The sequence below is a fragment of the Gnatocerus cornutus genome, chromosome 9, assembly GCF_029298725.1.
Source record: "Gnatocerus cornutus isolate USDA-ARS CGAHR chromosome 9, icGnaCorn1.1, whole genome shotgun sequence".
In the NCBI taxonomy this organism is placed as follows: domain Eukaryota; kingdom Metazoa; phylum Arthropoda; class Insecta; order Coleoptera; family Tenebrionidae; genus Gnatocerus; species Gnatocerus cornutus.
The window spans coordinates 1,637,583-1,654,283 of NC_142241.1; the positions used below are offsets into that span (position 1 = coordinate 1,637,583).

General features: G+C 33.1%; 2 protein-coding genes across 2 annotated transcripts; one reads left to right on the forward strand and one right to left on the reverse strand.

The window, feature by feature from the left end:
* Positions 1 to 1,707: 1,707 nt before the first annotated feature.
* On the reverse strand, positions 1,708 to 3,488 carry LOC148167700 (uncharacterized). The gene is made up of 3 exons (XM_088046093.1): positions 2,757 to 3,488; positions 2,518 to 2,707; positions 1,708 to 2,438 (listed from the first exon to the last, which is right to left on the reverse strand). The coding sequence occupies exons 1-3, from the start codon at positions 3,486 to 3,488 to the stop codon at positions 1,708 to 1,710; spliced, it is 1,653 nt and encodes a 550-aa protein (XP_087902219.1).
* Positions 3,489 to 8,950: 5,462 nt separating this feature from the next.
* On the forward strand, positions 8,951 to 9,930 carry LOC148167701 (uncharacterized). Its single transcript, XM_088046094.1, has 3 exons — positions 8,951 to 9,445; positions 9,494 to 9,748; positions 9,796 to 9,930. The coding sequence occupies exons 1-3, from the start codon at positions 8,957 to 8,959 to the stop codon at positions 9,928 to 9,930; spliced, it is 879 nt and encodes a 292-aa protein (XP_087902220.1). The 5' UTR covers positions 8,951 to 8,956.
* Positions 9,931 to 16,701: the final 6,771 nt, after the last annotated feature.

Sequence of the window (16,701 nt, forward strand, 5' to 3'; positions counted from 1 at the left end):
AGAAGTGCTTCTTGAGAATGGTAAATTTTTTGCCAATGGAATGTACCAGCAGTAATGTCTTCCATTCTGATTAATATTGCATTTGTTGAAAAATAATTTCAAAGTTTTAGATAAAAATTCAATAAAATTCTCAAGTTCTGAATGTTCGGTTCAAACTGGCAACAGAGGAAAGGTTTCAGACACAATTCATAACCAAAAAAAGGTGACAACTCCAATCGACAGAACGAATGTCAATCATTTTCAGGAAACTTTAGCTCGCAAAGGTTGACTACCAACCAAGTTACTAGATTTCCATGACTTGCCGCGGTCTAAAAAGATCGTGAATGCATTATATGTGCGTGAATCGTGCATCAGGAGTATTAAATGTTCCGATTGGTGTTCTTGTGTGTTTGTTGATTTTCGCTTTTTGACATTGAAGGCAAGTTTTTGTCCAATTTGCAGCGTCTTACTTCATATTTGGCCAGAAAAACTTCTTCTTAACCAAGTTGACTGTGTTTTTAACACCTGGATGCGCGTTGTTGTGAGTGAGATTGAACACATTTCTTCTGCAACTCTTTGGTATATAGTCTTCTGCCGTTAGTTATCTCATATGTTAAAATATCTTTCTGATCTGTGGTAGTTTCTTTGAAGTTGAATTTGCTATTTAGTTTGAGTTCCTCGAGTTCTGTGTCGTTCTGTTGTGCTGTAGCTAAATGTTTCGTGTCGAAGTCAGTGGTGTTGATGCACTCAATTCGGGATAAGTAATCAGCGGGACAGTTTTCTTCACCTTTAATGTGTTGTATGTCTGTTGAGAATTGTGAGATGTAATCGAGTTGTCTGCTTTGTCTTGGTGTGCATTTATCTGGATTTTTTTTAAACGCGAAAATTAAAGGCTTATGATCTGAAAAAATTGTGAATGTTCTGCCTTCGAGGAAATGACGGAAATGAACTATCGTTTGGTGAATTGCTAGTAGTTCTCTATCATATGTACTGTATTTTCTCTCTGATGCTGACAATTTTCTCGAGTAAAAAGCAATTGGTTTGTATGCATTTTCTTCTGTTTGTTGAAGAACTCCTCCAATGCTGTTATCAGAGGCGTCGGTTGCGATGCTTAGTTTGCAGTGTGGTTTTGGGTACGAAAGGATTGCTGCGTTGGCAAGATCTTCTTTACATTTCTGAAATGCTGTTATGGCATCTTCACGCGGTGTGATTTTCACGTTTTTTCTGGTGCATCCATTTAACAGACTGTTCAAGGGCTTCTGTGTCTCTGCAGCTTTCGGTAACCACCTTCTATAATAATTTACCATACCTAAAAAACGTTGTAACTGCTTGGAGGTTTGAGGAAAAGGTGTTTCTCTGATGATCTTCACTTTTTCTGGTAATGGTTCAATACCCGTTGCGGAAAACTTTACTCCAAGAAATTGAATCTCTGGCATGCCGAAAATACACTTATTCGGATTTAGTATTATGCCGTGTTCATTGAAACGTTGCAAAACCGTTCTGATGTGCTGGACATGTTCCTCTGTTGATTTGGAGGCAATTAGTACGTCGTCGATGTAAGTATAGACAAAATCTAGCCCTTGTAAAACTTGGTCCATAAATCTTTGGAAAGATTGCGCTGCGTTGCGAAGACCAAATGGAGTTCTCAGGAATTCGAATGAACCAAATGGGGTGATGATTGCAGTTTTGGGTATATCGTCTTGATAAACTGGAATTTGATGATATGCTTTAACAAGGGTCCAAAGATGAAAATATTGTTGTTCCTCTGAGCGTATGGCTGAAGTCTTGAATATGTGGGATCGGATATCTATCTGGAATTGTCTGTGCGTTCAGAGCGCGGAAATCACCGCAGGGTCGCCACGAGCCGCTTTTCTTCGGCACTAAGTGAAGTGGACTTGCCCAAGGTGATGACGATGGTCGAATTATACCATTTTTTAACATTTCTTGGAACTCTTGTTTAGCGATTTTTAGTTTGTCTGGTGGCAAACGTCTTGGTTTGAAATGAACCGGTGGGCCTTTCGTTTCAATATGATGCAAAATGTTATGCTTGGGCTCTTGTACGACACTGGAGAATTTTATAACATTTGGGAATTCCTTCAATAAATCTTGGAATTGTGGATTGTTGCTGAAAACGGCGCGGATGCCCGTATGCGGAGCGTTCCTTACTGGGCACTGAACTTGTAAAGATGTCTTTGTGTCGATCAACTTCTTGTTGTAGATGTCGACTAAGATCTGAAAGTGTTGGAGAAAATCTGCACCATTTATAGGATCTGTTACGTCGGCAATGATAAACGTCCATTGAAATTTTCTTCTTAAACCGATATCTAGCGTAATTGTCTTTTCACCATAAACCGTAATGTTAGAACCACTGGCTGATTGTAATTTGAATCGTTGCCCTATGATTGTTGTATTGTCTTTGAATTTAGCAGGAAGCACACTCATGTCCGACCCAGCGTCAACTAAGAATTTGATTTTTGAAACACGGTCACACACGTACAACCTAAAGTTCTTTGGGTATGTTGCAGAAGTAGCGTTTACTCCTGCGTTCTGTGGTCGTTTTTTTGATATGAACACGGGTGTTGGCATTTCCTAGCGTTGTCGCCGAATTTAGTATGGAAGAAACAGATGTTAGTATTCTTTCGTCCTCTGCTAGAGCTTCTTGGTCTATTGTGATAGTTGTTTCGAAAATGGGTACGTCTGTCTTCTTGTAGTGACTGCACTCGGGTCTCTAAGGTATCAATTTTTTTTAGTAAGGTGAGCAATAGTTCGTTAGTTACGTTTCCCGAAACATGTGGTGGTGCTGCCCAGTTGGTTGCATGAGAGGTAGATAGCGCCATGGCTGGGTGTCGGGGTGGAACGTCATAGTGGGTTGTCGAGTTTTGTATTGGTGTATGTTGTGTTGTATATCCCTCATCTGCCATTGTCGTTGGCTTCTGCCAGTTAAATGGCGCTGCTGTTGCTGCCGTTGTTACGATGGTCGGCGTTGTTTCCAAAACCTTGTCGGCGATGTCTGCCACTTGTTCGAGGGCATATTGGGTTAAAGATACCAGAGTTGGTTGTAACTGCAACGGCATCTGCTGCAGAAATAGTTCGCGCAGTACACCATCGTTGACGAACTGTCTATCACCCACCAAATTCCTCATATGCCTGAGTAATTGAGATGGCTTTCTGCTGCCCAGTTCCAGTCCGGACAAAAGTTGTTTCAGTTTTTGAGTTTCCGACAATGAGGTCCTGTTTATTATTGTTTCTTTTAAATTTGTGTATGGTCGTGTCGGGTCAGGGGTTTTAATGACATCAAACACTTCTTGCGCGATCTCCTGCGGGAGGACTTTTAACAGGTGTTGGAATTTCGAGTCTTCTCTCGTAATTTTAGGGTTGGCTAAGTCGAAATTTGCCTCGGCCAAGTGGAACCAAATCTCGGTTGTATTTCCCCAAAATGGAGGTAGTGCGATAGCTGCAACTGTCGTCGTTTGTTGATTTGGTCCTGTTGGTGGTGGTGTATCAGGCATGATGTGATTCGATGGTTACTAGATCAGACAAGCACTATTATATCGGCACTCTCACAATGGCGGAACTCTTTACTCGCGTCACTTTCGTGTACCGATGCGGATATGATTTTATCCTTTCCACCAAACAATTAATCACGTCGGAGTCACCAGTTTTGGTGGTTAGGATTAAATTAAACTGCGACACTGATAACAAACTATATTATGAAAGAAAACGTTATAATTGGTAATCATGTACAATCGGAATCTGAGAAAGGACAGCTGACATTTTTGACAGCCTTCGGGTCAAGACCACCTACCCTAAAGGTCGCCACAGACATTACACGTCAGTTAAAAAAATTTAGTGGACCAAACCAATTTATCCTGTTTAGGATTAAATTATGAAACGTAGCAACATTAATATTATGCGTGCTTTCGCTTCTGGGATTGGTCATTTTCGTTAAGCAATTTCCCAATTTTGATGCACATCAGGACAAAACAAATTGCATTTTTGGCATCCTGATTGCTGTCGGCATGCGCCCTTTTTCGGCTAGGCGTGAGTTCTGGGACATTACACTCATTCATAAGACGCTGCGCTCGTCGTGGTCAAAACTCATTCGTGCTACAAAACTCGCCTTATGAAATACGTCTAATAATGTACTTATTTTTCAAAAGTCGTAAATGGAATGACGAAAAATCTTTACCTTATTTTGATCAAGGCGTCAATTCTTATCACAGGAAAAAGTTCCCATTGGAAAAATGTCCCCACCCCAAATTCCCATGGGATTTGTATTGTGCATTTTTTGATGGAGTGAAAATCAATTTTCCATTGAAAATACAAAATTTTTTCATTACCATAGCAACTCTCGCCTTTTTTAAACTTTATAAAGTGCGCAACGGCCACAATTCAGCCAAACGAAAACAATTTTTAATATAGCTTGTTGAATAAGCCAGAGCTGAGGAAATATGAATAATAAATGTGCATTTAATGGCTAAAAATGCTCCACTGAAATGGGCCGAAATCGAAAAAAAGTTAAATAAAATTCCAGGAGCTCAAAAAGATTGGGAACATTGGAGACGTGTAATTATGTACAATGTTAGATTTTAACCACATACAAGATTTATAATTTTTTTAGTCCTTACGCGACATTAAATAGTATATTATAATACAAGTTTATAAGCAAGCCTATAAAACACGCACGACGAGTTTAAGAGCACGACGCGTAAGTGTTTTAAAGGCGCTTATAAATGAGTGTTATACGCTATTTTTTATTATACCTATCCATTTACGATCCTTTAGGAGCATCGAAAAAATGTGAATTTACACAATAAAATTATCAAAGGTTGTTAGTGAATCGTTTTCGTAGAGGCGGTTAGCAATTGTTTGTTTACGTTGTTAAGCACATTTTTTCACGTTTGTAAAAATCCGTTCAAAGAATTAGTGAAGATATTAAAAGGCTAGCAGAACATGCAGAACCGCGATTAATTCTGAATCTACCCGACGCTGAGAAATATACTGGTCATGCTTTCCGACGAACTTCATACGATTATGGCAAACAGTGGTATGAGCATCGATGAGTTGAAACGTCAGGTGGGATGGAAATCTTCGAGTGATTGAAGAATCCACTTTAAACAAAATAGTTGTTTCCAAACGCATTGCTGGTGTTCTGAACATATCGGTTGCTAAATCAACTTCATCAAGAGCTATGGACGTCCAACAGAAGAATGAAAATGAGAAAGCTTCTACTAGTAATGAATTAGAAGCAACAAACAACAGCAACCAGCTTAAAGCGGCGAGCTTTGAAATTTCAAACAATAGTAATTGTAATTTTCATGTTTATTTATATTATAAATAAAAATTGGTCCTGACATTTGCACTATTTCTTGTTACCTAGACAACTTTAAAGCTTTGGTGTTTTAGACCCCTTTTTGCACGCTTTTGCGTGTTTTAATTTAGGATTATGATGCAGGTATAATAAAAAATCTCTTCCATAGAAAATGTAGCAATTTTTTTGATTAGATGTTCAGGGGTCTAGTGAAAACATTCTCTTTTTAGCTTTTTCTGTGAAAGGTTTTAAAATACATTTTTAGAAGACGCTATAAGTATCAAAGTAGCAAAGTAGTGGGTAAATTTTTTTGAAGACAACTCAACATTTTTCTGTATCGTTTTCCTTAGAAAAACATAACTTTGTTGTGAAAATAATTGAAGACTTGACATAAAAACCGGGCTAAGCTCCAAATCTTGTATTTTGAGATAATTAAATATTTTTTTACCTTAACCCTTAAAAGCGGCCTAAAAGTAAGTTTTTCTGGACGCAAACATTTTTAGCCGGTCCATGGTGGCGCCATCTATTCATAGTTTTGCATATTACATCAAGATACCGATATTACCCCCAATTTTATAATTATTTGGGTAAAATCCAATCGACAATCTGCTGTAAAGTGCAACAAAGACGTGTTGAATTATTAAAAATGAACAAGGATAGCAGTGCTGCTGCAACATCAAAAAGCACATCAAACCTAATTTATACAAATTGTGAAGCTACACATGCCGAAACTGCAAATGTAAATGAAGAAAATATGAACTTATCAAAAGGATTCATAAATAACTTACAAATATTTACAATTATTCAGTTGTTATAAATGATTAAATTAATAAATCATAAATAAAAATTAATTAACTTGTAAATTTAATGATTGCCATTTAATGAGTGTCATTTTGCCCACGCCTTCTTTCTGGCCTCGGCCATTAAAAAAAGGCTCGGTGAAAAAAGAAACACTTTTTGGCCTTGGTACACAAATAACTATTGTTTATACCCATCATTGTCATCTAAACTAGTCTGCAAGAATTATGTAATTAGACTTTGCTAATGACCTTGTAATTTGATATCGAGATCTCTTAATTTCATTTTGCACAAATGAGAAAAAAAAATATGTAAGCTGTGAGTTCAAAAATGTAAATTATAAAGTCGGAAATATGAACATTCACATTAACATTCAAAAAAAATTGTTCTAAGCAGATGTTAATCATAAATATGGGACAATCAAAGGTATTCAATAAAATAGAAACGCAAAACATATAAGTAGTTGAGTAATTTATTGAAACATCAAAAAACAATAGGTGATAACAAAATGTTTTAATTAAATTTTCATAAAATTGTCTATTTTTTGGTTTCAAAAACTTCATACGATTATGGCAAACAGTGGTGTGAGCATCGATGAGTTGAAACGTCAAGTGAAATAAAAATCTTCGAGTGTGGCTATTGGCTATATTGAAGAATCCACTTCAAACAAAATAGTTTTAGTTTCCAAACGCATTGCTGGTGTTCTGAACACATCGGTTGCTAAATCAACTTCATCACTAGCTATGGACGTCCAACAGAAGAATGAAAATGAAAAAGCGTCTACTAGTAATGAATTAGAAGCAACAAACAACAGTAACCAGCTTAAATCGGCGGGCTTTGAAATTTCAAACAATAGTAATTGTAATTTTCATGTTTATTTATATTATAAATAAAAATTGGTCCTGACATTTTACTATTTCTTGTTACCTAGACAACTTTAAAGCTTTAGTGTTTTAAAGACCCCTTTTTGCACGATTTTACGTGTTTTAATTTAAGATTATGATGTAGGTATAACAAAAAATTTTTTTTGCAAAAATGTTTTCTGGTTGTCACTAGAATATTTGTTTGAAAATAAGTATATATAAAATAAAGTAAGTAATAAAAAAATGCGATCATGTCAAACCGCCGTAAGATAGAATCAAACCAGCTTATAATACATAGATATTGTATAGGACAACCAACTCACAACGCACAATGAAAGTAAACAAATGCACCTTCTGTCACTTCTCAAATATTGGCAATCTTTTGCTAATATTGTTGTTTATATAAAACGATTTATGTAGATCACTTTAAATTGAATAAAAAGAGGTTTTTGTATCTGAAATACATGTTCATCTTTGAGCAACCGCAGATTTGATTGCAATTATCAGCAGCTTTTGTTAATAGCCAAACCTTAATTAAGACAGAAGAAAAAATTTGACTAGGCCAAAATTATTGACTATCTGTTAATTAATCCAAAAGAATCGGCAAGAATTAAACATAAATACGAAAAACCAGAAATATACATCAAAAAAAAAAAGACTACCTTCTGGAAATCGGAATACCATATTTTAAGAGAGACATTCAATGCAAGGACGATTAAGTTGTTATACCTCTATCAAGTAAAAAAGACAAAATTACAACGTTATCTCGAAAAAGAAAGCATCAGCATTTCAGAAATGGAAGTTAATATCCAACCTCAAGATCTTTTAGAAAATTGCAAAGAAGCAAGCTAAGACTAAAAATGTTATTTGTAAAAATTTAAAATGTTCATCCACGCACCGAGTTTTGCCATCCTGGGAGATTTAGTTTTGTAAGGAAACCAGAGATGTAGCAGATCTCGAATGGAAGCCGAAATTTCATCGTTAATTTCCACCAAAAAACATTTCAAATAAATTTATCAACAACAAATTTGTAACGCAATCACAGGAAGAACATCTGCGATTAAAAATTTGCAGAGTTTCTCCAAAGGAAATTGACAATTTGGAACTTATAGCCACTAAAGTTTCCAAGGAAGACTGTTATAAATCGATACGCATCTTTCATACATACATATAAGTTGGACTTAAAAAAACGGTCAGCCACTCCATTCCTGAATTGAAGTGCAAAAAAGTTAACAATGAGTTGGAACGTCTAACGATGCAAATTCTGCAAGAATTTTTCTAAACATCCAAAGCTGACAAGCGAAATTACAGGAAGATACCTTTCATCAATATAAGAAGTTGTTAAACTCTTGGAAAAAAGATAAGATGATTGAAAAAGTCGCAAAAGAAGATGGAAGAAATTATGGCACTACATTCCTTATCGAGCAGTGAGACTATAGTTCAACAAGTTGTGCTCTGAGCTCTCTTCTTCTTTGCTCAGAAAGTGGAAGATGGGACCATTAGGAGAAATAAGACATCCAATTTGTCCAAGCGATGATCATGAAGCGCCAGTTAGTTTTAAGTTCGCTTTGTCAAAATTATTAGGTTATGCAGGAAAGACGAATAAATAAGAAAACAATTTCGGAGTGCATTCGTTGTAATTTTTTTATGCCAAACCTAAGAAGTGTGATAAAGGACCTACTAAGAGAAAGACTTCAGGCAAAGTTGTCCATTCCACACTACAGGAATTGATTTCAATGGATCAATTTTCATTAATGGGAACATTAATGGAGACAGTCCATTTAGAATTAGTGTTCATTCGTTCATAGTTCAATAGTTCATTCGTCCGCAAAACAACAAGAAATTCAGAAAAGATACGAACTCAAATAATCTGGTAGATTACATAGCGATACCACTTCAGTCCAAATACTACAATAGTACTTCTAGATAAAACAAACAAGATTATTTACTTCTATAAATACCTCCGACCAAAATTCGCCAGTCATCCATCAAACTCCGTTCAAAGATGAAGCCGATCATCTTTCTAACTCTAACTCTCATTTTAACCATCGAGAGTAAAACCTACGACGTTACTTCCGCCAACGAGTTGAATAACGCCTTAACTTCCGTAAATCCCGGTGACACCATAGTCCTGGAAACCGGCGAATATCATGGTACTTTCATCGCAGAAAGAAGCGGATCGAAAGATGCGCCCATTACCATGAAAGGAGCCAGTGGATCTGAAAAAGTTGTCCTTTCTGGATCAAATTATGGGTTCTGGCTAAAAGCTAGTTATTGGAATCTTCAAGGCTTTGCAGTTGCTGATTCCAAAAAAGGAATTGTCGTTGAAGGTGCTTCTCACTGCGTTTTGGATGGACTCGAAGTGTATAACATTCAAGAAGAAGGTATTCACTTTAGATATAACAGCGCTGATAACATTTTGAAAAACTCGGAAGTTCACGATACGGGTGTTGGCACTCCTGGGTTCGGTGAAGGAGTTTACATCGGTCAAGCGGTAAGAAGTTGATAGAAATTTCATCTTCACTCGTACAATTTTCCAAAGGTTTCCAACTGGGCAGATGGCAAGCAAGATAAAAGTGATAGAAATCAAGTCATAAACAACAAATTAGGTCCTAATGTAGCTGCTGAGTGTATAGACATTAAAGAAGGGTCATGTTGTGGAGTGATACAAGGCAATTCTTTTGATGGTACTGGAATGAGTGGCGAACATTTTGCAGACAGTTGGGTTGATGTCAAAGGTGATAGTTACTTAATCACAGAAAACACAGGGAAACACTCCATCAACGACGGATTTCAAGTAAAAATGACTTGAATTTTATCCTCATTAAAATTATTTTTTGATAGATTCATCACGTCGCTGCTGCAGGAATGGGTGGTTGTGATAACGTTATCACGTCAAATCACTGCAGTGACATAGCGGGGAAATGTGCCACCAGTGCTTCAAACGACTGTTCTAACCAAATCGAAAACAACAATTAAAACTAATACAAATCGAAAGTCTGTTGAGAAAATAAGCAATAAAATAAGACAAAACGAACAATTATTTTTTGTCTAACTTTCTCAATCATCTCAATGACAATTCAACTGTCGGATGTCAGTTATTTCATATTCATACATCAAATCAAGTAGTTTTGTTGTTATTCGTTCGTTTCTTAATTTTGTATTTTGTAATTTCGTTTTTTCGTTGGTTTGTTATTTGTTATTTCGTTGGATTCTTAACTTGTCCAACCGTCCAAGTGTTGTGTTCCTGGATGTAAGTTTACACGCCACTAAAATGCGACAAAAATGGTTTACAATAATTTTTTATTAATAATGATAATTAGCGATTCTTTAAGAGATATTTGCTGATTAGTCAATTTGATTTGTTTGTAACTTAAAACTATAAATGCTTGAACATTGTGCAATAAAAAATAATCTCAGATTTTGATACACAATTTCCTATTAAACGAAATGCGCAAATTTGTATAAAAGTTCTTTTTCGCAGGTATTTCAAAGTATAATAATTTTTTAGCCTTTTTCTATATTAGAACTATGTTCACTTTTCATAACAAATGCTAATAGCTACTAGTAATAGTTGTTAAATTTTCTCAATCATTGTTAAGGATGCAATTGCATTTTTTTTTTAATTTTTTAATACTTACACATTATTGGGTAAATTTTCCTTTAATCTTTAATGCACTATTTGATATTGTAAATCCACAGCCTGCTATTATTTAAATGCGATTACAAAATTTAATAAATAAAAATAATGAAAAAATTAATTTTAAGAGTACAAACTAATAATTTTGAAATTTTAATGGCAGATTTATCTGTTTAACAAAAGAATGTTTGTCATTTTTTTGTAAAATGAAAAATAAACTTTTTTTTCCTCTTGTGAACTCAATCCGGGGACATACTGTAGATGACGTTGTGCACCACTGCGAAATAGCTATTTGTGTACCAAGGCCAAAAAGTGGTTCTTTTTTGGCCGAGCCTTTTCTTAATGGCCGAGGCGCTAGCCGAGGCCAGAAAGAAGGCGAGGGCAAAATGGCACTTTTTGGCCGTGTTACACACAAGATTTTTTAGGCGACATCAATAAATTTACAAGTTAATTAATTTTTATTTATGATTTATTGATTCAGTCAATTATAACAACTGAATAATTGTAAATATTTATGAATTCTTCAGAAAAGTTCAAATTTTCTTTATTTACATTTGCAGTTTCAGCACGTGTAGCTTCACAATTTGTATGAATTAGGTTTAATGTGTTTTTTAATGTTGTTGCAAGAGCACTGCTAGACATGTTCATTTTCAATAATTCAACACGTCTTTGTTGCACTTTACAGCAGTTTGTCGATTTGATTTTACCCAAATAATTATAAAATTGAGGGTAATATCGGTATCTTGACGTAATATGCAAAACTATGGATAGATGGCGCCACCATAGATCGGCCGAAAATGTTTGCGGCCAGAAAAGACTCACTTTTAGGCCGCTTTTAAGGCCTAAAAATTTGATTTTCAGTTTAAGTCGCCTAAAAAACATTTTACTCAATATTTGACTCTAAAGATGATTTGAATACCTGCTAACTACAGAGTTAACAGTCCAGTAACTCCAGTAACAAGTTTGTATCCACGTGGACATTTTTGAGACTTTAAAAAAAATTAAATTTGTTTTTAAAAATTAGCTTAAGCTTCTTTTACGTGTTTAAATAAATTGTTTTAGGATGGCTGTAGCAGTTTGTTCATATAATATTTATTTAAATAAGAGTCACGAAAATGTATTGTTACTGTCATGGACTTTAAAGTCTTAATATTGACACTTTAATTTCTTTAATTAAAGACATTCATTTTCAATTTGATAGAAATTATTATTACTACCCCTATAAGTAAATTTGTAAGAATCTGGTAGGTGCGTTTCCAAAATGACAAGCAAAAATTATTGACAGTTAGCGTCATTTTTGCAGATTCGTAGTTTCGTGTTTTGAATCTACAATGTTAAGTGTTAAGAAAAACGTATTGTTAGATGAAAGTTTAGCATTCAGACCTTTAGTACTCTACTCAGACTCAGATTCCAATGATATCGACGATTGTGTTCCTCAGAGAAGCCAGAAGCATAAGAAGCGTTTCCAGGTAAAGGAAACTGAATAGACCAGTGTCGAAGCCTTCAAAAAAGGTAAAAAGTGCAAAAAAAACGTAGTAGAATGAAACCTATTGGAAAATGTTGAGAATATTACAAAAATGAAAGGAAAAATAAATTACGGTCGATTCGAGATCGGGAAGTGGGAGAGGGTTGGTTTTTAAGGGTTAAAATCGGTTTATCTCGATTTCCGACAAAACTACAAGTCTTATGGAAAAAAGTTAAATAGCAAAGTTGTAGGTAATAAAAAGATCTACAACTTTTGTATTTACACTTTTTTCTCATAACCTCAAAATTCACATGAAAAACTCAAAAAAACACGATTTTGGTTTTTTATTTTTATCTTTTACAAAAAATGTTTTTTTTTATGAAATTTGGTGAGAACTTACCTTTGTATATACCAAATACACAAGAATTTTTTAGATTTGAAAAATTCATTTTTTCTCCTTATTTTTATTTAATACCGAAAAAGCACCCCAATTATCAATCGAAAGTTCACGCGCCAAAATATCAGCTATTTTAAAAAAGTTGGTGGGCTTTTTATTCGTTGAAATCTCTACTTTCTGATAGTGTAATAAAAAATATACGTCACTATAGAAAATATTTTCAAAAAATTTAAAAAACGAAAAAACTCGAATCGAAAAATTATTTTTCTATCATTATGTACAATTTTGAGCTATTTATTAATATTAACACTGTAATTACTCATTTAGCGTATGATTCTAAGTTACATTGATTAACAAAAAAATTTTCAATCAAAAGATACTACTATAATTAACAAACAACTAAGTTAATAATGTGTATATTTGATAAAACATCTACAATTTGATTGCTCTGGCATTTAAATTAACAGAGTTACAGTTTTAACATTTTTTCCAAAAGTTTATAGTTTATTCCCAAAATAAAAAAATCAAAATTTGACATTTTTGATCTGCAATAGCATTTTTTTTTCACAGTTAATTGTATATTAATTACTGTACGTCTAAATTAGTAATCTCCTCAATTTTCATGTTTGTTAAAAATACAGCCCTTAATACATATATAATTTCAACAGTTAACGGTTTAATAAAAAAAAAAATTAAATTTGCCAAAATTAGTACGTTTTGCTGTAGAATTTTGAAATTTAGCAGATTTAGTAATTAAGTTCAAAGTAGTAATTTTGCCAAATTTGATTGCTTTGGCATTAAAATTGTTAGAGATGCAGCCCTTATTAGACAATTCTTTCAGATTTCGGTTCAATCAAAAAATTAAATTTTCCAAAATTAGTACCTTTTGCTGTATAATTTTGAAATTTGGCATATTTAGTAATTAAATCTGAAATAATAGCCTTGCTAAATTTCATTGTTTTGTCATTAAAATAGACCCATATATTTTTTTCAAAAGTTTTTGGTTATTTTTCAAAATAAAAAATTCCAAATTCCAAAATTTGACTTTCTTGGTTTATATTTTTGCAATTTAGCACAGTTAATAAATAAGTCTAAATTAGTAACTTCCTCAAATTTTATTGTTTGGCGTTAAAACTGACCGAGATAAAACCCCTAATAAATAATTTTTACAGTTTTTGGTCCATTCAAAAAAATTATAAACAAATTTCAAATTCAGTATCTTTTGCTGCATAACTTTAAAGTTTCGTATGGTTAGTAACTAAGTCCAAATTAGTAACTTTGCCAAATTTGATTGCTTTGGCATTAAAATTGTTAGAGTTACAAGCATTAACATATTTTTTCAAAAATTTCTAGTTCCATCATCAATTTAAAAAATTTCGAATTGTGTTTGTTTTCATCGATTATTTTGTAATTTGGCACAATAAAAAGTCTAGATTAAAAACCTCCCGAAATTTCATTGCTAGAATCGGAAAACGACGAAGGAATACCATCAAATAGACAGAAATTATTGAACTAAAAAATATTTCGAAGAACATTTATACAGGGTCCGGCAACACTTGTGTCCACCCCCAAAATCGTCTTTAATTTTAAAGTTACAATTATGAAAATTTTTGTACGCTCATAGTTGACAAAGCTCTAGAAGGTGACGCAAAAATTTATTTTTTATCACGGTTTGGTTGGCGTCGCGACGCCTAAGAAGTATAATTTTTAGCAATTTTTGAGTTTTTGCGGAAATATTCGCGAATTCAATTTTTTTTCAACATAACTGTGATACAAACATCTGAGTTTTTATTTTAAATCTAATGCAAATTGTGTTTAAAATTTGCGAAAAAAACGCTGTTTTATCAAGTTAGTTTTCAAAATTATGACAGCGCAGTGGCAAACTACGTTTACACCAAAATTTCACAAGTCACTTCATTCACTCTTATAAAAGTTAATTTTGATTAACACGGGCATGTTGCACTTTATGGACACCAGAAATCATTAATTAACATTGATAAAGCAACAATTTCATCAAGTAAGACTTTTGTTACAATCTAAAGCGAGCCAAAGGATAGATGTCATTTGTGACACAAGATGTTGACAGATGGGTGTAAACGTAGTTCCCAATTTTGACGTAATGAAATTGGAAACTAACTTGATAAAACAGCATTTTTTTCTCAAATTTTAAAGACAATTTGCATACAATTTAAAATAACAACTGAGATATTTTTAACACATTTATATTGAAAAACAATTAAATTAGGGGTTGATATCACAAATCCTCACAATTACCTAAAAATTAGATTTTTAAGGCGTCGCGACGCCAAAACTATGAGTGATAAAAAACAAATTTTTGCGTTAGCTTCTAGAGCTTTGTCAACTGTGAGCGTATGCAAATTTTCAAAATTTTCTCGTTAAAATTAAAGACGATTTTGGGGGTGGACACAAGTGTTGCCGGACCCTGTATAGTATGAGATTTTTTTTATGAGAAGAATATAATAAAACTGTAATAAACCAGCATTTTTACTGAAAAAAAAAATAATATCCTCATTTTTTAAACAAAATTCCCTTTAAATCCTATCTTGAATATTTTTAACAACCATTTTCCCATGTTTTATTTTGCAATCTTTTAATGTTTGATGGATTGAAAAATTTTTTGTTTATCAATGTAACATAGAATCATACGTTAAATAAGTAATTACAGGGTTAATATTAATAAATAGCTCAAAATTGTACATAATGGTAGAAAAATGATTTTTCGATTCGAGTTTTTTTCGTTTTTAAATTTTTTGAAAATATTTTCCATAGTGACGTATATTTTTTATTACACTATCCAAAAGTAGAGATTTCAACGAATAAAAAGCCCACCAACTTTTTAAAAAAAGCTGATATTTTGACGCGTGAATTTTCGATTGAAAATTAGGGTGCTTTTTCGGTATTAAATAAAAATAAGGAGAAAAAATTAATTTTTCAAATCCAAAAAATTCTTGTGTATTTGGTATATACAAGGGTAAGTTCTCACCAAATTTCATAAAATAAAAATTTTTTTGTAAAAGATAAAAATAAAAAACCAAAAATGTGGTTTTTTGAGTTTTTCATGTGAATTTTGAGGTTATGAGAAAAAAGTGTAAATACAAAAGTTGTAGATCTTTTTATTACCTACAACTTTGCCATTTACCGATTTTAACCCTTAAAAACCAACCCTCTCCCACTTCCCGATCTCGAATCGACCGTAATTTATTTTTCCTTTCATTTTTGTAATATTCTCAACATTTTCCAATAGGTTTCATTCTACTACGATTTTTTTGCACTTTTTACCTTTTTTGAAGGTTTCGACACTGGTCTGTAACGAGTGAGTATTTCTATAAGGTAAAAACATATTTTAAAATTTCAATTTTAGTCACATAAATGAAAATCAAAAATCAAAAATATTTTAGTACTCTAATGCAACGAAAATTAACAAACTAACAAACAATTTTCAGCCGGCCTTCTGATGATGCCATAAATAAATCGGCCAAGTGAGAATTTGTATAAGGTAAAAACAAATTTCAAAATTTCAATTTTAGTGTCATAGACAAAAATAAAAAAAAATTGTTTTAGTTGTATTTTATTAATAGATACAGGGTTTTATGGAAATGAGTACACAAAATTAAACTGGTAAGAGAACTCACCATTTGCAACAACTTTTCTTAATCATTTTTTTTTAAATCGCTTGTTTTTAAACTCATTTTTCCCCCCTATATACGAGTCGCCCACCTACCACCATTGAATTGCTACAATATTAAAGAACAAAAAAGCATAAAAACTCTGCTTTATCAGTCCGCTTGTAAAACACTTTATTAATGACCATTCTTAACTAATTTGCGGTGGTGTTTAGACCTATTAAGTCTAACACAAAGTAAAACATTTTGGGAATTTACAACAATTTTATTCAAAAAAATCATTAACAGGTTAGAAATAAAATACACAAAATTTAACCGGTTAGAACGCATCAAGATCTACAACTTTTCTAGATAATTTTTTCCGTAAACGCATTTTGATTTTCACCTTTTTCACTCGTTTTTATGAAGCAATGGTTTTCAATTCGAAAACGAAAGCTTTATAGAATTTTTTTATTTAGAAAAGTTGTGGCTTATGGTGAGTTCTCTTACCAGTTTAATTTTGTGCACTCATTTCCACGACACCCTGTATAATAAAATTATAAAACTACTGCTGATTTGATGCATTTTTGGCATGTACCTTTTATTGTAGTTTGATAAACTCGAA